Source organism: Ovis canadensis, chromosome 1, assembly GCF_042477335.2.
Source record: "Ovis canadensis isolate MfBH-ARS-UI-01 breed Bighorn chromosome 1, ARS-UI_OviCan_v2, whole genome shotgun sequence".
NCBI classification, from domain to species: domain Eukaryota; kingdom Metazoa; phylum Chordata; class Mammalia; order Artiodactyla; family Bovidae; genus Ovis; species Ovis canadensis.
Genome location: NC_091245.1, coordinates 4,139,292 through 4,160,827, shown reverse-complemented (window position 1 = coordinate 4,160,827; position 21,536 = coordinate 4,139,292). Strand labels below are relative to the sequence as shown.

The window sequence follows — 21,536 nt, the reverse complement described above, 5'->3', positions numbered from 1 at the left end:
TGTTAACCGCGCTTTGCCAGGGGTGTCCTCTCCCCACGGATGGCTTGGAAGCGTAGCTAGAGTTACTGTAGCTGTTTATAAGGCCACCTGTGAACTCAGCGGAAGATTTTAAATACTGGTTCTTATTTTTGTCTTAAAAAGTGCAACAGGTAGAATGCGGTATTTGATATGGGTATAGAATTGGCCAAAAAGGAAAAGGCGGACATAGAAAAACGGATAACACAGACCTCTTTTGGAATCTACTTTTTGTCAGTTTCGATAGGCCCATTCCTTTTTAAAAGCCACATTTTCTATCTTTGTAGTCAAGGCATGAGATAAAGGAGGGTTGATGGCATCAAAGTTTTTATACCTGGAGTTTGACAGTGAAAGTGGGGCTAGCATGAATTGAACGCAAAATAGCTTTAAGCTGCTGTGTTTAATTTACGCTGCTGCGTTTGATTTATACTGTTGTTGAAGCATGACTGTGGGAAGTATTCCCTTTTATTTCCCTTCTCAATTTATAGACTAAGGTAAGGAACTTACAGAAAAGTGTTTGGCTCATGTACTTTAGCTGCTCAGGTTCTATATTGGTTGAATTTTTAAAGCACTGGTAAGTTCTCTCCTAATTTTCTTCTTCAAGTTTTCTACTTGCCACCACCCTAAGAGAAAGGGGCGAGACCACTGAAGAGCCGTATGTTTTAACTCTGGCCGACTTTCAAAATAAACAGAAACTAAATCAAATATAAAACCAAACGTAACAGCAGCAGCCTGTTTGGGTCGTTGTACGACAACTTCAAGGGCTGCCGTGCACTTCTCACACGCGGTTTTTTCCCTCTAACTCTAAGTTTTTCGTGTGCAAAAGGAAAATCATCTCTGTGTTATATGATACGGAGGTTTACATGGCAGTTTCTTGGTTTTTTTATTGGAAATCAAGGGAAACGTGAGGAGAAAAGCAAAGCCCCTTTATTTAAGACTCCACCGGGGTTCCCACCTAAATTAGGAATTGCTGTATTTTGGTGACAATAATAGCCATCCTGAATCTGCTACTGTAATTCTAACTTGGGCAGTTGCTAAATAGATAGGCGAGGTGAAAGCATGGAGATATTGGCTAAAGAAAAAGCCAAACAGTTGTTTGTTTGTTTGTTTTTCCCTGTATCAAAACCACTTCTACAACAGGCTGCTTGGCCATCTTGCCATTAGCAGCATATGATAAAGACGTCCACAGCCCAGAAGTTCTCGAGGGCCTAAATTTAGCATAGATATCAGATGGCTGGGGCAAGTGTATCAGAAATCTAGGGGTCAGGACATCCTTTCTGCCCCTTGCCTCTGGTTTTCTCATCCCTGTTGTAGCAACACAGAAATGGCTCTCCAGTTTGGCTTCTCTTAAACAGGGATCGAAAAGAGCTGGACACGCCTGTGCCCCTGAGCGCACGCACACATTGCTTTATTGCTGCAGTACATTTTCTCTGAGGGCACAACCAGCTTGACAGAGGGGCTTGACGTCCTGCCGGCCTGTCGAAATTCCTGGTCTCTACGGAGGTCTTCCCCTCACCCCAGCAGTGCTTTGTCCTGGCCTGTCTTGCCTGGGTGGGGAGGGTTGTCTTCCCAGGCTCACAGGTGGCGTGGGGGTCTGCAGCCCCCCGCAGAGCCCCGCCTATTCCTCCTCGCTTTGCCTTGGCATGTTCCCTTGACCCTGGGGCTTGGAAATGCATGTCGGAACAGTGTCCTACGCAGAGCGCGTGTCACTTCTTGCCTCATCTTCTTTCCCTTCTGTCTGCAGAAATATTATGGGCTGGATACAAAATGGGGCGACATCGAGCAATGGATGGTAGGCCTCCAATATGATTTTTCAAAGCTTGAAACGGTTTGTGATTTCATTCTCCCACACTGTAATTGCATAGCTAGGTCCCGGCCGCCCCTAATTTAATACTGAGAGGCTGCCTTCCGGGGATGTTTCCATCTGGTCTGCTTGTTTACAGCCCCCGGGAAGGCTGCTTAGAAACGGTCCGGCCAGGCGTCCGGTGAGGCGGCTGGCTCCTGGAGCCCCCCAGGCTAGCATGGGGGGTCTCCTCTCAGCAGGATCCCCCCCTGGGGACACTCAGGCTGGGCCAGGGCCCCCCAGCGTGAGAACCTTCCCAGAACGGCCCGCCTAGCCAGCAGCTCTAGCCGGAAGCCAGAGGACGCTGTGTGCTGTATGGTCTCAATTCCCAACTGCAGTCAGCTGCCTGGCCACTCTGCTTCCGACCTTTATCCTTCACTGCTGGGCCCTGCTCACCTTGTGCCCTGTCCCTGAGAAACCATGGTTCTTGGAGGAGAAAATTCCTTTACCTTCTCACCCTGTTTCCTGGCACAACTTATCTGTCCTTTGTCATTTAAGAGCTGGCCTGCCCTTCACGATACCACCCCCCGTCCTACAAGCCTCTTGAGTGGAGATGTTGCCCCACAGTGGGAGGCTTGGAAGGGGAGTGGGCTCTGAGAGCCGCCCGCTGGTCATCGGTCCACCCCGAGTGCCCCCACCCCCTTTGTCCCTGTCACGTTGCTCACTGGCCTCACAGATGTCATCGCATCCTTCCAGCATTTGAGAACCAGGCCCGTATGCAGCTGTCCCATTAAATGTCCCTTATACATAAAATGACCCAAGGAAACAGGAAATTACCTACATCTTAGAGATCTGTGTACAATATAAAAGAAAACAGTTGTTGAAATACCAAGAGCACACAATTCCTCTATTTAAACAGTTAACTTCAACCTCTGTTATGTGTAAACCATCATTTTAACGCTTATATGGCATAGGTATAAATTTACCAAATCTTAAGACACGGTTAAAAGAGGCGTCAGTGTTTTATATACCACTGAGAAAGAAAATGCTAATTATAATTGTGAGCAACTTTGATTATAAGATATGCCCCAACTTCAGAGAAGTCCAGACGCAAAATGAAACATCTTAGGATGCACAGAACATCGTAGATAGGGTGGCATCCATGTTGGATCTCTTCCAGAAATGGTTTCTTCTCTGATTCCTGAACAGAAGTAAGTAGGTTTTGAATGTCAGAAGTAGTTTGATTTAAATGCACCAGATTTGATTGGGAAAAAAAAAAAAGTAAGAGCCTGCTTTTCACCGAACACAGGCTTGTTTTTAAAGCCAGAATGAAACATCCCAATGATTTGTGTGCTGAAGTTCCACCCTCCACCCCCACCTGCTTTAGAAGAAAGCATTTTCCCCCAGTGATTTAATTGAGGCCTGTAAGCAAAGTAAATGTTTGACATTTATATCAGAAATACTGTATTGAGATGCGGTTGGACGGTCTTAAGGCTTCTCCTGTCTGCCTCTAACCTTTCTGTGCTGTCTCCTCATTGCTTTGGTAGGAAGACAGTGAGCGCTACTCTCACAGATCCAGAAGAAACACGTCGGTTAGTACTGTCTCCCTCCTGTTACCTCGGCATTTCGGCTGAAGTCTGCTTGGCCGTTCTAGTGGCTGAAATATCATTAATTAACTCTCTATCCGCCCACCTTCCTATAAGTATATATATCTGTCTACAGATCTGTGTCTTTATCTAAGAAATTAACACTGATACAATTAGCTATACAAAGACTGTGAACTCAGCGTTTAGCATTTTGACTTGACTTTGGTGAGAGGAAACTTTGAGAATTTCCTTAGTATTTATGAGCGTTTTAACGAGTATTAATATGTTCATTACAGTTTTAGTGCTTTCTTTGCTGTTGAATGCTCATGAATAATTTGCAGGCATGTGCATTAAGCTCTATATTTGTACATAACCAGCAAAGTGGACAACACCACTTTAATGAAGTTAATGTAAAGCCATGTCATCCAGAAACAGTCCTGTGATGCTTCCCACAAACAGAGCCCTTTTGGGGAACGCACGGGTTCACGGGCACTGAGATTCCCAGAGGGGCCTGACCTCCTCCGGCCGAGTGTCAGGTCAGCCGGTTTCCTCTGAGAGCTGGGCACGTCGTGTCTGTTACCCCATCTCACGGCTGTTTCCGTCTTTCTTTCACTAGGCGTCTGATGAAGATGAGCGCATGTCAGTGGGTAGCCGCGGAAGCCTGAGGGTCAGTAACCAGGACGGTTGGGTTTGCATGGTAGAGTCTGCATCCGTGGTCCGTGCCCGCCCACCCCTGCGTTCAAAGTCCTCGTTCATTGTCAAGATGCTTGTTTAAAATCTGTCCAACGGCGGGATGTTTCTTTGTGACGCAGAGTTGATTGACGTGCACTTTCGTTGTGTCTTTCTCCCCAACCTGGACGTCATCGTTTTTTCATGTTGGGTCCACGTCACCAAACCGCCCCATTTAGATCAGGCCGTCTCATCGCTAGTATGATGAGAGGAGCATGAAGACACATTCTGTCCTTACAGAAGTGCAGGCTCCCATCCAGTTGGAATCTCAGTGAAGTAACTACGAGTTAAAGTAACTGTTATGCAGTGATGCTTTGCATGGCTCCTTGAAAGCTGCTGTGGGCTGCCTGGTAAAAAGTTGGAGCACATTGAGTCTATCCAGCCCGGGGCCTTCGGCAGCCTCCCCTTTCATCAACAGTAATGAAATCTCTGCATCACGGACAGCTTGATGGTTAATAAACACAAATACACATCCTTCCTTAAACATTCCAAAAATCTTAATTATACTTGAAAACATGGTGTGCTTTGGGAAGTTAAGCAGAGAAGATGTGTTTGGCTTATGGATCTACAACTCAGTGAGTTAAACTCAGCGTGCAGTGTCATTTGTTGTTCAGTGGCTCGTTCGTGCTCAACTCTTTGTGACCCCATAGGCTGCAGCACGCTAGGCTTCCCTGTCCTTTGCCATCTCCTGGAATTTGCTCCGACATGGAGTCAGTGTCATATGCCACTGGGTTAAAGCTGCATCTCCCTGGTAATTCAGTCTCAACACAGCCTCTCATTTTACTGAAGGGCTGTATGGAGCAGAAGGCTCACTCTTAATCTCTGTGACGACTAAGTTGTGATATCACTCCTAGCCTTCTTATATTCCCACTAAATGTGCATTTAATTCGGCTGTTTGTAACAGAAAGCTACAAAGGTGATAACAGTTAGCCTTTCTTATCCCCAAGTTCTGCATGATCCAACCAACCACAGATTAAAAATAGTCAAGGAGAAAATTTTCCAGAGTTACAAAAACACAAAGCTTGAATTTGCCGCACTGGCAACTATTTACATAGCATTTGACATTGTATTTACAACTGTTCACATAGCGAAGAGTCAGACGTGACTTTGTGACTTTGCGTCTGAACGACAACAGCATAGCTTTCACAGTGTGTGCGGTGTTGTAGGGGCTCTGGAGACGACTGAGTGTAAACAGGAGGTGCGCATGGGTTGTGTGCAAAAGCCAGGCAATTTTGAATTAGGAACTGGAGCGTGTGCAGATGCTGGTGTCCGTGGGGTCCTGAAACCGACCCCACCCCCTACCCCCACTCCCCGCCCAGATGCTGAAGGACAGCTGTATATTGTTGCTCTGGGGTTAGCAGTGGTCATTGTCCTTAAAAGCAGATACATGGTGACCTTGCCAGAAAGTTACAGTTTCAAGGTGAAGTCAAAGAGCTTCCTTTCATTTTGAAACTTTCTCCTTAGCCACCTATTTGTACATTCCTCATCTGTGCTGTGACATGATTCATGCAAGAGGAAGTAAGATTCATGTAACACAAACAGTATCAGTGCAGAGCTGTTTATAGACTCTGCAGACACGGGACAGAAATTACAGCTGTTGAGCAGACCCAGGAGGAGACCAGGTCCTTAAAACCAAGAGAAGAGGACACTTTTTCAAGGAGGAGAGGGGTGAGCATGTGAGCATAGGACTCACATGACTGTTAGCCTCCGCACCATGAGGAGGTCCACAAGGGAGCTTCTGATGGAAATAGAGCAAAACCTGATTATTTGGGGGCTCAAATCTCTCTATCAAAATAGCGTTTTCCATCTGTGATACTCCTTGAACTTGTATTCAAGATTTTTTATGTACTTGCATTTTTCTGGGAAAATAATCAGTTCACTTTAAGATTCCCAGAGGGTTTCCTGATCCCCTTAAAAACTATTCTACTATTAGTTACTGTTTGGCTGTTTACAGCATTTATTTCATTTTTAAGGATTTTAACCAGAAATGAGCTAAGCTTTTATGCTGAACACCTGTCTCTGCCAAGATACCAAACGTGTTTGTTTTAGGATATAAAATTTTAGAGGACCTCCACAGTTAGGACGCTGAGTAAGACAGGGGAGAAAGTGGAAAGTTGGTGGTGGGTGGTGGTTGTCATTAGCTGGGGTGTATGTTCCCTGACGCTTTCCCATGATGCTCTTGATCTAAAGGAATAGCTTAAAGATTTTAAAGATAAAAACCGCAGACCTTGAGAACCTGGATCCTGGGAATAAGAGTCAAACCTTCTAATTTCTATCACTATAGAAAAAGCCCAGAAATTGAAGAGGCCGCTCAGGGCCAGGGCTTTGTGACAGCATCACCCCTCAAGCCCCGCGGGGGCCCAGAAGCTCTGGTCTCTCCAGGTTGGTGGGCGAGCAAGGCTCCCCACTGCCCCCTGAGGGCTGCCCGTCTCAGTCCATCTCTGGGTAGGACCAATTTCTGCTGTTTTGCATATTTTAATATTTGAACATCTTTCTAGTTTGCAAAGTTCAAAACCCATATCTTTTATCTCCTGACTTTCTCAAAACACAGGCCGTCTTCATTCCATTCACAGTGATGATAAGCCCTTAAAAATGGAATAATTTTTTTTCTAGCGTTTGTATGGACATCCTCAGAAAATCTAGGTTTAGATATCGTAAGTCTAAGTTTTCTTTATTTAAAAATGGATAGTGCTGCATCTGCTGACGCTCTGTCTAATGTAAATGGCGTGCACTAGGTGGGGGAGGAGGCAGGATTGTTCAGACTGCGTCAGATTTCACGAATTACAGCAACTTCTGCCATGAAAGTTTTATCTGTTAATGGATTTTATGGCGGCTGCCATGCTATTGTGGTTGCGTTTGTAAAGACACATGAGATCCTAGAAGTCACGAAGAAAATTAATTTTAAGATTTTCGAGATCGCTTGCTTTATGTTTCTGTTATATTGTACTTAGCTTTTTACCTGATTTTGGGCAACTCTCTTCTGTTGTTTTTCTCTTCCATCCTTCCTCCGACAGTCGCAGCCTGACTTGGAGTACGGGGGTCCCTACGCCTGGGTGAGATGTGCTCTGATCCTAATAGTGTTGCCTGGCAGATAATAACCTGTGCTGTGTCCACTAATATTGTGGGTGTTTGTCTAAAAAGCCAAGTTCATCTTGGTGTGAAGAGACACACGTGCCGCCCTCTAGTCCTTTCCTAGAGACTGAGGCCAGAGGGCAGGCATGCCCGCAGCTGTGCTTCCCAGAGCCTCCTTGCAGCTCTGACCCTCCTCCTGTGTCTGGAGTCCAGGTGTGGGTACTTGACTGTCTCCCTCACCAGGCAGCCTGTGAGCACCGCTGTTTGCTAGGCTCTGGGGTAGCAGCCGTGGGCACCAGATGGAAGAGACGGGGTCTTCTTGCAGGAAACCCAAAATCAGATCAAGAATTCCCAAGCCTCTACATTTCCTGTAACAGATTAAATTTAAAGTCATTTTATCTAATGAAAAATTTATTATTTCCTAATCTGTATCCTTTCAAATTAAATATCCCAGATGGCTCTTTGGCTAGAGAGTGCTCTTTGAGAAAGACCCCAAATCCAGTAACAAAAACGAAGCCTTGAAATTCAGCATTTCCCTTCTAACGTCTGTCTAGAAGAGTTTCTGCAGCTTATGCTTTCTTTAAACCTATACATTTAAATTACACTCCAAGGTAGAAAAATGTAATCTCATCAGCATTATTCACACTCAGCATTAAAGTGACTCAGCACTGAAATTAAATCGGATTATACACTTCTCTGCTTGAAGGATTTTTTCTCCAAAAGGATTTTGTGCTTCATTCATCCCATTGTGCTGAAAAATTATTTAGCAAACTCCTGTTTTTAAAATACATGTATACCCTTAAGGTGATGATTAACAGGGCACAGCACAGCTCATCTGCACAGACATTTGTGCCCAGAGCCTCCCGTGGGGCGGCTGTTCTCCACTTCAAAACTCAGTTGAGTGTGTCCAGTGCCCCTCAGAGCTGTATTTTGCCTTTCGTTGTTTGTTTCCCATCTCTGATGCCCTTGAAGGTACTCTGTCTTCTGACTTAGTAGAAACAGATGGTCAAGAATCAGCCTGGAATGCAGGCGACCCTGGTTCAATCCTTGGGTTGGGAAGAGCCCCTGGAGAAGGGACTGGCTACCCACTCCAATATTCTTTGCCTGGGAAATCCCATGGACAGAGGGAGCCTGGCGGGCTACCGTCCATGGGATCACAAAGAGCCAGACATGAATGACCAACTAAACACACATATACGTTGATTTTTAAAAAGCTGTCTAATTACAGTTGCCTTTTGCATGGTCTCGTGTGGAATTGGTTGATGCTTTGACAGCACTGCATGTTATTAGATGACTAATTAGAAGTTACCATCAGACTCATTGGTTTTGATGGGGCATCTATTTTTGTATCTCGCTCGTCCTTTTCCAGAAAATGCAGGTTGGTAAATGTCTCTTTACTGTGTTCTCTCTTAAGAGCAGTGCTTCCCAATGCTACTGTATGAAAAATTCACCCGAACTTGTTAAGATGCAAATTCCCAGGCCTCTGGGGATTCCAGTGTCTTAGGGGCGACCAGAATGCAGTGAAGAGAGCTGAAAACAATTTCTGTAGAGCAAAGCTAGGTGAACATCAGAGGCCCGATGAGGGTGACATGCCTCCCGTGGGCTTTTTGTTCTAATGCCGTTAATTTTCAACTCGTCTTATTATCCTCTTATGCTGCTAGAAACAGTTCCACCAAGCTGAATTCAACACGGAAAAACTACCCAAGAGGAGAAAGGTGGTGTGTTCGCTAAGAAGGTCAGAGAGATCCTCTCTAGAGATGTTGTCAGTGAGGTCTCTGGGTGGAGGATATGTTGTAGGGATACATTCTCTGTGACAGAATTTCATTACAACAGAGAAGTATGGATATTCCGCAAAGCCTTCAAAAGAAGGGTTTTCCCTGCATTTTCATGGAAAGCCAGAGTAGACAGGGATACCTGAAGAAGCGCCTTTGCCCTCCCAGGCCCCACCCGCCCTCTGCTTCATGCTGCAGGCTAGACTGGAGACAGAGAAGAGGAAAGGAAAGGTTCATCTAAAGCAGTATGCATGTTATAAACAAGAGTGGACAGCCAGCGGGTTTATGTGTGCAGTATATTTTCTTCCTTGTTTATTAGCAAAGTAAAAGTCACCTAAAATTGATTGATGCTGAGCGACTTCACTTTCACTTTTCACTTTCATGCATTGGAGGAGGAAATGGCAACCCACTCCAGTGTTCTTGCCTGGAGAATCCCAGGGACGGGGGAGCCTGGTGGGCTGCCGTCTATGGGGTCGCACAGAGTCGGACATGACTGAAGCGACTTAGCAGCAGCAACAGCAGCAGCCTTCAATATTATATTAATTTTTTTTCCAGAAACTACTTTCTAAACAGATATCAAAGGAATAAGATTGAGATCTGAAATGTAAAGTCCTTGACATTTAAGATTATTTCAAATAATCTCATCAGTCAAGAGAAAAAAAGGAGACTGAATAAAATGTCTGCCAACCTCCAAAGGTTTTTTATTATCAAATTTATTTCAGAAATGTTTGAACGTACTCATAGTTTTAAATTTTCCTTTTGAAGGATTTCTACACACTCCTTCTCATTCGGAAACCTCATATTGACTTGCTTTTGAGTTGTAACACAAGTAAATACATAGTTTTATAGTCAAGGTTTCCTGACCCTGGCTTTATAATATCTGGAAATCCGTGTATTTTTGTTCATCAACATCACAGCTGCATAGTATGTCTGCCTACCCCCACCCTTCCAACAAGGAAACATATCCTGGTTCTTCCTGTGTGCTGGGCGCTTCCCCATCTGGTCAGCACATCCTTCACAGTCAGCCCTGATCTAGGCCCTCATTTTAATCAGATTTAATCCTTACAAGGGCCTTGTAAAGTATTTATTACTCTGCACATTTTCACAGCCACAGCGGTGGAATTCCAGTGGATGAAGTAACTTACTTAAGGTCACGTGACAGAGCTTCTACTTGGAGTCTGGACTCGCGTGTGACCCCCCGGCATCTCCTTCTACTTTTAGCCGCTGCGCCTCCTTTTTCCGACTCGAGAGCTGGCTGTGACCTGACAGCTGACAGCTCTCATCCTGAAGCAGCAGAAATTTCCTTATAGGTGAATGAGAGCAGCTATAGAAGCCCAAGCGAGCTTTGACCAGGATGTGGGAGGAAAAGGGAGACAGACACACTCTTAATCATTCTCTCTTTTCTTTCCTGGAGAACAAGTTATGAAATACACCCTCCGATTTCACTTTGAAAAAGTAGGAAAACTGGATGAATGAAAGCCTAATATAGATTAATTTTCCCATGATGAACGTTTGCATTTAATTACAAACTGAGTAGACCGCTCTCTTTGAATCTTCTGAACACAGCTTCATAATGAACCGTAGTTTTAAGGGTGTCATGCCAAACCAAGAGCTGAAAACTAGTTGACTCAGACGGAGGCATCAGCCCGCTTGGCTGGCATTCAGGCTTCTCCAAGGCTGGGATTCCCGCAGTACCACCGCAAAACTGGAACACAAGTGCGTCCCGCCAGTGCAACTCACTCCACTAAGACGTGGCGTTGCTTCCCATCCCTGAGTGAGTGCCTTGTAGTCTCCAGGGATACTAAGAGGACAGCTTTGACTCTCGAACAGGGCTGGCTTCTCCTGAGCTACAGCTCAGAAGCATGGAGCCAGTGGGGTGCCTGCTGGGACACGTGCTCTGCCGGGCATGCCCGTCCACTCCACTCCAAAAACTCAGCCTGCACCTGGCTAGTTCTTCCTTGCCAATCTGTCCCTGTCTCTTCATTTGGGTACTGATGTCAGCTTCTCTCCTTTTCTTCCTTGACACAGACAAATGGATATGATGGAGACTTACATGGATCACAGTCCCTGAGTAGACGATCTGGCAGGGTTCGTATAGTAAATGTGCGTGACGCAAGACTCAAACAGGTTGCTGCGAAGCCTTTTTTAAAAGTCTGCTTAATTTAGCTTCTTTGGTTCTTTTCTGTGTTATAGTAGTCCTCTTTTGTGTGTGTGTGCATGACAGACTGAAAGCTAATGTTTTCCAACTGATTAACGGTCTTTGTTTGTCTTCTAACATTCAAAATGTTAGTTTGAGAGATCAGTATTGAAAGGAATCACTTAGGTACTAAAAGGTCGAATTAAATCTTAGCTCTCTCTTTGCTTTATTGCCCTGGGTGTATGTGTGTGATGTGCATGTGAATATATTCAGCTCTCTAAGACACTTCAATCCGACATTTTCACAGTTCTCCACATCAGTCCTTTGTAATTTCAAAGACACAGGTACTGGAGCCTGTGTTTTGCTAAACACTGATGCTTGCAGTGCTCGCAGCTCTGGGGTGGGAAGCGGGAGAGCAGCAGAGAAAGGCTGTACATGAGGAGAGAGAAGGAAGGAATCGAGAGCAGAGCAGGCAGAAAGAAGTGGGGGAGGCCTTGGGACTGGTCAAGGAGGCCATGGGTAATTCAGGTGCTTAAACTGGGCACATTTGAATTTAGTTTTCCTGACCTGCTGCACATCTCTTATACATTAAATTATCTAAAATCTTCCTGTTCTTCTTGACTTCATTTATTTTCTTGTTCAGTTCAGTTCAGGCACTCAGTCGTGTCCAACTGTTTGTGACCCCATGGACCACAGCACACCAGGCCTCTCTGTCCATCACCAACTCCCAGAGTTTACTCAAACTCATGTCCATTGAGTCAGTGATGCCATCCAACCATCTCATCCTCTGTCGTCCCCTTCTCCTCCTGCCTTCAATCTTTCCCAGCATCAGGGTCTTTTCAAATGAGTCAGCTCTTTGCATCAGGTGGCCACAGTACTGGAGTTTCAGCTTCAACATCAGTCGCTCCAATGAACACTCAGGACTGGTCTCCTTTAGGATGGACTGGTTGGGTCTCCTTGCAGTCCAAGGGGCTTTTGGGGCTTCCCAGGTGGCACTAGTGGTAAAGAACCCACCTGCCAGTACAGGAGACCTAAGATACTCCGGTTCATTCCCTGGGTCAGGAAGACCCTCTGGAGGAGAGCATGGCAACAACACACTTCAGTGTTCTTGCCTGGAGAATCCCATGTACAGAGGAGCCTAGTGGGCTACGGTCCGTAGGGTCACAAAAAGCTGGACACGACTAAAGTGAATTAACAGCAATAAATTTTACTAGTTGTGTAAAATAGTATTTTTTTAAATTTATCTTAGTTATATTTTATTAGGAAATATTTTACTTTTTAAAATCACATTTTCAGGTTCCAAAGGAGTAGTAACTCAACACCGTCTTAGCTTTCTGAAACTGGCTGATCAGGTTTTACTGCCTCATCCCTATTAAGGATTGCATACACTTCTGTTTTATCTAAGTTTTTCTCATTCCAAGCTAAAAGATCCTCCCACTTTAAAGGCTCTGTCTTCCTGTTTATGTTGCTTTCTGCACTGACAGCCTTTGGACTTTCTCGAGCTCTGTTTTCCTTTTAGGTAATAATACAGCGCTCAGGAGACAGAAGCAGGTTGCAGCCATTCTGTTCTCATGGGACGCTGACAATTTTGCTCCCTGTGCTCAGCATCCCTGCAAGCTGTCTAGTGCTGGCATCACAGGACAGGAACTCTGATGGCCCCAGACTGCTTGTTGGGGTTAAATTGACTAGTTAGTAATTTAACACCCTAGATGCGTATTCCACTATGCTGATCACAAAGATTCATAGTTTAGAGTTGAAAGTTACTTTAGAAGTTCCTTAGTCCAGCTTCTACCCAATATTACAGTCTTCTCTAGAACGACCCAAACGTGTAGTTGGCAGAGTGTTTGTGAATGTACAGGTGGCTTCAAGCTCTATCCTGCATATATCCACATATTTTAATCTTTGACTTTTATATTGAAGCAATACAAGTGTGCCTTGTGCTTTCATGATTAAGTAATGCCTCTAGAAATTAAGTAGAACTTGACTGTCAAACTGTTCACTGCAGAGCAAAATTGAATATAAAATTGATTTAATACATAATCAGGAAATAGAATGACCCAAGTACCAAATAGTCTATATCTAAAGCAGCATCTTGGGCTTCCCAGGGGGCACTAGTGGTAAAGAACCCGCCTGCCATGCAGGAGACGTAAGAGACCTGGGTTCAATCCCTGGGTCAGGAAGACCCCTGGAGGAGGGCACGGCAACCCACTCCGGTATTCTTGCCTGGAGAATCCCATGGACAGAGGAGCCTGGCAGGCTGCAGTCTGTGGGGTCACCAAGAGTCTGACACGCCCGAAGCAACCACGCCTGCATGCGCTGTAGCGGTCACACACCAGCCACAATCTTGGCAGGATCTTCTGTTTATAAAGCGTGTTGAGACCCCACAGGGTGACAGCAGGGCCCAGCCTTCTGTGGATGGTTCTCAGCTGCAGGAGGGTGCCGCTTCCCTCAGGCTCCACTCGCCTCCCTCCAAAGCCTCTCTGGAGCTTTAGAGCTTGAGCTGTAGCCCTCAGATGTGCTGAGCTGAGCAAAGAGTGAAAACTCTGCAATAAGTGGAATTTCAGTTATCGACAAAGAGGTGCATTGGGTTGGCCAAAAAGTTCATACCATCTGACAGAAAAACCCAAGTGAACTTTTTGGCCAACCCAGTAACACAGAAAGTCTGGACTAAGAGGTTATAGACAGTCCACCATGAGATTTAGTTAGTAGTTACAAATAATAATAAACAGATACACTGAAATATAAAGAGTGAAACCCTAATGATAATAGTTAAATCACACGACATCACTGAGACATAAACCCTGGAATGTAAAACAAAACTTGGGCCCCTAATGGTTAAGGGTTTCGTCTGTTCTCTCGCTGCCCGTCAGCCCGGGAGTACTGACACTGGTCTGGCTGTGTGATCGCATAGTCGCCTTTTAACCGAGACTGGTGGTGCTTTGCGGGGAGCGAGAAGGGCTCATTTCTTACACTGTCTTCTTTGCCGCTCAGAATTCCAGCTACAGCGGTGACGGCCGATTCTCCACTTTGTCATCATCCAGAGAGGACACCTTGGTTGGTTTCCCCTTGAATCTTTCCCATCCTCGCTTCAGAAACTGCAGGTTTTGTAGCATGTGCTCTTGTATGAGTAAACTCAGCTCTCTTTCTCTTTTAATGTCTGTTCTATGAAGTTTCATTCAGATAACTGTTAAGGTCCATTTAGGAGCAGTAATTAATATGATATATTTAATTCAGATTTACCGCACTATCTTGCCTTTGATTTCAGATTCGAATGTTGGAATACACATTGTGGTGTCAGGCGAGGTACAGTGAAAGAAAATAGGTGGATATTTAGTAGTCAGAATTAATCAAAGGGGAAAAAAAGAAGAAGCCTTGAAATTCTTTCCTGAAAGCAGACTGACCTTGCAGAGTACAGGCACGCACGGAGTAATTTTACAGGAACAGACTAGACTTGAAATGAAAATCCAATCCCAGTGTCTGCACAGGAGCATTCCTTCCCATACTTTAAGAGCACAATCAGCCTTGATAGGCACATATTTCTCAATTATTGAAGAGCCCTAATGAGTAAGGCTCGTTTATCCTGGGTAAGGCTTGTATTCACTCAGCATTAGGGGACTAGCTTAAGTGGGACAGTCACGGAGACAAGCAGGTGCGTCAGGTCCTCTGGAAGCATTTACTTCTAGAACAGAGGACAGATCCCTGTATGGGATACACTGGAGCAGAAACTAATTTTGCCAGGAAGTGTCATAAAGCAAGGATGTCAGCTGACTCTTAAAGAATACATGGGGAGGGGGAAATAAATAGAAACTAACTTGGCAGAGCCACAGCATTCTAACCATGGTCCTCATCGCTGTCCTCAGCCCCTCCCACTTTCTGCTCCTGCTGTGAGGGAGGCAGGGCCTCCAGCTCCTCCATCACCCCATCAGCTTGCCCATTTCCCCATCCCCCACTGCTGCCCCCGAGCCCTCTCTAATGATGGATATCCATCCTTTCCTTCCCCGAGGAGGTGAATTCCGACTGAGTACAGGATCAACTGTCAATACCCAAGGACTGGTGGGGTTTGACACCATGAGTTTTTTGTGTATTGGGGGCATTTTCTTAATTCAGTGGGAGATTTTGCTTCCAAAAAGAGCACTTTGTCATTCAGAAAACTTAACTTCTCCACACTTTCCAAGTTTAAATACTTTCTGTAAAATAGAAGACAATGAGAGAAATCGTAATACTCGGATGTGACTTAGTCACCAAAGTTCAGCATATATCTGACTCCTTTAAACTCAGTTGAAATAACCCACATCCAAAGTATTAAGGTCAAAAGTAGAGCTGTCCAAAAATAAATTAATAAAAAGTTTACTCATATAAGGGGTTTCCCTGGTAGCTCAGATGGCAAAGAATCTGCCTGCAATGGGGGAGAACCGGGTTCAAACCCTGGGTCGGGAAGATCTTCTAGAGAAGGAAATGGAAACCCACTCGAGTATGCTTGCCTAGAGAATTTCACGGACAAAGGCGCCTGGTGGGCTAAAGTCCATGAGATCACAGAGTCGGACATGACTGAGCGACTGACACACTTACTCATATAAAAAGTAGAGCTGGCCCGTTCAAAACCCCAAACATCAGAACTTCCCGAAGGCCATGTGTCCCCACCGTGCAGCTGCCTGAGATCATGTTTTACTCAGCAGCCTCGTAGGCTTCTGGTAATTCCTGTGCTCCAGCCATAGCAGTTCCTGCAAACACACTGGCCGGTTTGATTTGACTTCACTCGAACGCTGGGAAGGAACCATGCGGTGTGCAGTACTGTCTTCCCTTCTGAAGACCCTCTCTCGCCTTAGACTTGCCGGAAGCAAGCCCTGGACATGGCCGTGCCGTGTCAGGTGGAGGCCTTGGGCTCTTTCTGTGACCCAGAGGGGCTGACAGGGTGGCTTCCACGAAGGGCATTCTCTCAACCTCTGGAACAGGTTTTCGGATTCATGTTAAATGTTAGAAACTTTCTACCTGCCCACCCCAGAATTCCACTCGCCTGTCCTTCCAGTCATTCTAGGGTAGTTTCTTCAAGGCACACACATGACAGGCTCCAGTTATGGGATCCCCAAGGCCCAGTGGAATATCTTAGGGACCATCAGGCTATTTCAACAGCATCACTTCATCCCCTTCAAGCATTGCCCTGGGTTTGTACCGTCAGGAGAATACTGCTGACGTGGGGATCAGAAACCGCTGGCAGCCTCGTCAAGGATCCTTCCTTTTGGATAGAACACTTTGGATAGAAACTATTCATCTATCTAGTAATATTCCCCAGAAATGCTGTATAGACTGCTGGCCTCAGAACTGTGCCACTGAGTCAGCCATGTCTTCTGCGAGTCCTGACCACTTGCAGCATGTCCGTACCTAACCAAGGACTCCAAGCTGTAGATCGTCTCCCGCTGGCTGCATAGAACGGAGATTACTGTCTCTGTAAACTCCTGATTTTGTTTTTCCCACCAAAAGTTAAATGTTAGAGTTTGCATTAAAACAGACCTTCAGAGCCCCTAGGGCCTAGCTGTCAGTTCAGAGTGGTGAGCTCTGCCTTTGCCTGTGCATAGACTCCGAAGTCCTGATTTGGGCCCTTGGCACAGCTGCCACCTCACTGAACTGTCTCCGTGTTCTCCCCACTCTCTCGCCTGCCGCCCAAGTGCATGTCCTTTCCCGATGTTGTTGCGGAAGCCGGTTTTGTGTGCCTTGATGATGCCTTTGAGATGAAATGAAGCTGTGAGCTTTTTCCCCACCTCCAGCCCATTTTCTCTGATTCCAGGGACTTTCCTGCTCAGACCTCGGGCTTCGCAGTCTTGGCCTGGCTCCCAAACCCCTGTCTGCCCAGAATGGAAACCGGGTCTGTTCTGCTTTTGACCTCACTCTTCCCTCTTCTCCCTTCTGTTGTGACTTTAATTCTGAGTGAATGGACATGGACGCTTCAACCTCTTCCATGTGACGTCTAAGGAGCCAAGCTTAGTAGTGTGTTTCTACTGGCCTAACTGCCGAAGACTTTTCTCAAACCATTTAAAACATTATCAAAAATAATTTAAGGCCTTACATTTCTTTTTTTTTAAGAAGCTTAGGAAAAAGGAGGATCTACTGAATGTATATTTTCAAGAGCTCTAGTCCAAAAAACTGGTCTCTTGGGTCTCTCCTCCTTTTCCAGCAATTGTTCCCCATTTAGGGTTTCCTTTGTTTTTTTTTAAAAAAAAACATTTTTCTCTTGTAAATGTGTCCAGGAAGCAATTTGGAAGGTTTCTGTACATAATCGGACTCCTCCGTCCTGGATAGTGGGGAGAGCGGCCTTATTTCTCTGGCTGGCTCCAGGCCGTGTTTCCTGTTTGTACAAGGCTGGCTGAGGTGCTCGGCATTTTCAGCCCCAGGTACAGGAGGCTGGTGCTCTGGGAGGAAGTCGAAGTCAGGGCCCCAGGAACAGATCACATCACGGAGGTTGAGCTGCCCTGTCCTCACATTGCCGTGTCCCCTGAGTGATTCCTCCCTGGTCCTGCACATGCCCTGACCCACCGGTGGCCCCGAGCCTCGGGCTCTCCCGGTCCTCTCTGCCTGCAAACGGGTCAGCATGCCCTTCAGAGGCGAGGCTCAGGCCACACCAGCACACCACCTGTGTGTCCCAGCGCACCCCGCGGACTTTGTCTCTGCTGCAGGTGTGGGCTCCCCTGTGACAAGGACGTGCCCCCCACCCCCCACGCCGGAGCAGCGGAGAGCTTCTCAGCTCCTTCTGTATCTTGGAGCCCGTCACTCGGATCCTCCAACACAAAGAAGCACCTTCCTCCCACCACCCCGCTCCTCCTCCGGGACGTCTGTGTATCAAGCGCCCGACGTGCTTTCTTCCCCGGGGACTTTGGGTTGCGGGGGTGGGCTCTCGTGGGTGCTGTTGACCTTGTCACCATTCTGTCTCCTTCCCCGACCCTTTCTTCCAGGAATGCCTGAAATGAAGTGACGAGAAAACAGCCATAGTTTCAAAGGTTCTGGAGGAAGTGTACTATTTTTAAAGCCAGAAATCCTCTCTTATTTATTTTCCTTGTAAATGTGGATTTCCCTCTGTCAGATTTGCTGAAAACAGGGTGCCTCCTGGGACTCTCTTCCTTCTGACCGTTGTGCAGCTGCTTGGCTGTGACGATCACTGGAAACATCGTGACGACCTTGTCACTATTATCTGTTGCTGTTTTTTCAAGGGTTTAAAAACCTGCCATTTGCTTTCATCCTCCAGCCCTCCTACCTGTACGGCGCTGCCCGGCCAGCGGGGAGTAACCTGGTGCGTGTTTCTCCCATCCCGGCCTTTCTGCCGCCCCTCGGCCTCTCCCCAGACCCCACCCAGTCCTGCTTAAGCGCCTCCGCCCCCCCCCAACCCCGTGCCCTCACCGCGCATGCGCACTCCTCCCCCCATCCTCCACCCCCCCACCCCCCTACCCCGGCCGAGCCCCTGCTCTGAGTGCCTCGACTGACCTGTTTGCCTCCCTTCGGAGGGTGACTCACCCCTTTACTCGGAGCTTACACTGGGAGCTTTACACGGAGTCCCCACTGTCCAGATCCAGGGTTTATTTCTCTTGACAGGTGGCAATAGCTGGGGAAGACACGTGTCTGCATAGGATGGGTAGTCATGAAAAAATCATTGGCAACGTTTACTTAATCAGTGGCCAAAAACAAAGCTCTTTATTCCTTTGGTAGCCTTAACAGATATGAATCCATTATTCTGCGTTACTTTGGGAAATTTGCCGTTTTAAATACAAGGTATCAATACCCTGCAGGAAACTTAAGTATTCAAAGTAGCTATATTCTTCTTGTTAATAACTTTCTGAATCACCATCTGATTGCACATTTATGAATTAGATGTATAACTGGCCCAGCAAACCCACTGGGTCCTCCAGGAAAAATGGGAGAAATTAAAGTTCCATTTATCCTATTGTAAACTCCTGTTTGCCCTCAGTGGTTAATTACACAGGATTTTCCAGTTGATGAAATGTTCTGTCCCTTAGTTAGCACTTCTTAAAGAATGATAAAATGCTGAGCTCTAATCACCATGCTGTTTTTATTCCGATATTGGAATAACTTTCTAAGGGTCAAGTAAGAGGATGCCTTGATAAAATTCAGCGTATTTGAACTATCTGCTCATTTTAAGTCTGTATTAACAACTTTTTACTTAGCAAGGAATATTTTTCAGAATCCTGTTTAAAGGATCTGTTGGAAACTCTGTCGCATGCCAGTTGACAGCAACTGAAACTCCTCTCTCCCAGATGTCTGCATGACCCTCTTTTGCTGCCGTCTGTGCCTGTGGAGGCGGTTTTGAGCCTTTGCTGCACGTCTGCCATCGTGATGTTTTCAGGGCTTGTTCCCCGCACATGTCACTCTTCCCTAGCTTACGTTTCAGTGTTTCCCGGGTGCCGATGGAGAGGAAGGCACCCTGTCCTGACAGTGTGTTTCCGTCACAGGCGTCTGTGTCCGACGAGAGCAGTCTCGGTGGGGCTCGGCGGGGCGGCACCTGCAGTTCTCAGGCTGTAAGGCACTTTCTGTGTTTCCCGAGCTTTCTGCTGCATGACCCGGGGGTGACTCACTCTGCGCAGCTCCAGTCCTGGGAGATAACTAACCAGAGTTATAGGGAGGAAGCACTATCTCATCCCAGTTTTCCATGCTAGTAAGGGTCATGGACAACATGAGTCATGTAGCCTTTAGTGGTTAGTTTCATGTCCTCAGACAGTCAGTTCAGTTGCTCAGTCACGTCCAGCTCTTGGTGAGCCCACCCCATGGACTGCAGCACGCCAGGCTTCCCCGTCCATCACCAACTCCTGGAGTCCTCACTCATCAGTTTATATTAATGTCCTCGCTCATCAATGTATGTTGACGTCAAGGGGAGAAAGACCGACCTTCACTGAATTGCACCCGCTCTTTCCCTGCAACAAAGCTGGAGTGATCTTACAATAATAAAAGAAGACAGAAGGGAATTCAGCAGGCCACAAAATATTCTCGCCTCTCGATAGTCGAGGAAGATGGACAAAGTTAAGGACTTGGAATATTACACATGGAATCTCCCTATTTTATTGTCCTTTCACCTTTTCAAAGGATTTGAAGTGACGGGCTTTCTCGATAAAGGTGTAGTAGTTGTATAAGAAGTACTTGTTGCATGGAAAATATGAGTGAATGAGTGAAGGATAAAGGCAGACAAAATGGAGAGATGAGACCAGCCCATGGCAGTGAGGAGGCTGGTGGCCCGTCCTGAGACCGGCTGAAACTGAGCATGAGCCCCAGCTCGGCCCTCCCCAGGGGCAAAAGTTTCTGCCTCCCAGGTCTCCTCCACAAATCCTGGAAAGATGCATTCAAGCCTCACGTGAAATATGATGGCGTAGGAAATACTTGAACGTGCCCTTATAATTTTGCTTTGGGAAATAATTGACTACTTAATTAGGGGCTTCTCTGGTGGCTCAGACAGTAAAGAATCTGCCTGCAAAGCGGGAGACTCGGGTTTGATCCCTGGATTGGGAAGATCCCCAGGAGAAAGAAATGGCACCCCACTCCAGTATTCTTGCCTGGAGAATTCCATGGACAGAGGAGCCTGACAGGCTACAGCCCATGGGGTCACAAAGAGTTCGACACAACTGAACGACTAACACTTTCACTACTTAGTTGACTGGCCAAACGATCCAACTTTATGATTTATTATATTTCTCTAATCATCATGAATATTCAGGAATTCCTGTGAAGAAAGCCAGCATAACTTACAGTTTTCTTCAGAACGTAATGTTTTAAAATATTAAATCTAATAGAGATAGCATGAGTTTTTAAATTTTTTTTATCGGAGTATAGCAGTCCCATGGACAGAGGAGCCTGGTGGGCTACAGTCCATGGAGGGGGGATGGTCACAAAAGAGTCGGACATGACTTAGCAACTAAACCCCAGCAATGCAGTTGATTTACGATGTTGTGATAGTTTCAGAGGTATAGCAAAAGGAATCTAACACACACACACACACACACACGTACACTCTTTTTTAGATTCTTTTCCCATATAGGTTGTTACAGAGTGTTGAGTAGAGTTCCCTTCCCATGTGGGTTCTTGCAGAGTATGGAGTAGAGTTCCCTGTGCCCTGCAGGAGGTCCTCATCCGTTTTCTGTTTTATATACAGCAGTGTGTATATGTCAGTCCCATGCAGCATGAGTTTTTGCTGACATCTGATTTAACACTTGCATTGAACACTTTTATACTGCATAAAATTTTGATGCAGTGGAGCACACTATGCTAAGTCTTTTCCCCAGTTCTTAAATATTTTTGTAGGCCCTTACAAAGCTCACAAACTATGCATGCTGGATAAAATAGCTCTGGCCTGTCTGACAGATAAAATGCAACAAAATGCTTTTCTTTCATCAGTAAGAGACAGCATCCTAACTCTTTAAGAGAAGGAAACTTCTGAAACACCAAGGCAGAAC

General features: G+C 46.1%; 1 protein-coding gene across 50 annotated transcripts in view; it reads left to right on the top strand.

The window, feature by feature from the left end:
* LRRFIP1 (LRR binding FLII interacting protein 1) overlaps positions 1-21,536 on the top strand; it is a 161,930-nt gene that overhangs the window by 96,001 nt on the left and 44,393 nt on the right. For 8 of the 50 annotated variants that reach the window (XM_069584479.1, XM_069584460.1, XM_069584423.1 and 5 more), the window contains 9 exons: positions 1,760-1,807; positions 3,346-3,390; positions 4,001-4,051; positions 7,128-7,166; positions 10,986-11,045; positions 14,086-14,148; positions 16,877-16,954; positions 18,329-18,373; positions 19,548-19,613. The exons of 9 other annotated variants lie outside the window; for them this stretch is intronic. In XM_069584479.1, the coding sequence (XP_069440580.1) occupies positions 1,760-1,807; positions 3,346-3,390; positions 4,001-4,051; positions 7,128-7,166; positions 10,986-11,045; positions 14,086-14,148; positions 16,877-16,954; positions 18,329-18,373; positions 19,548-19,613 (495 nt within the window). The remainder of the gene's footprint in view (positions 1-1,759; positions 1,808-3,345; positions 3,391-4,000; positions 4,052-7,127; positions 7,167-10,985; positions 11,046-14,085; positions 14,149-16,876; positions 16,955-18,328; positions 18,374-19,547; positions 19,614-21,536) is intronic. 33 more of the 50 variants (XM_069584362.1, XM_069584285.1, XM_069584333.1 and 30 more) reach the window with 12 other exon arrangements.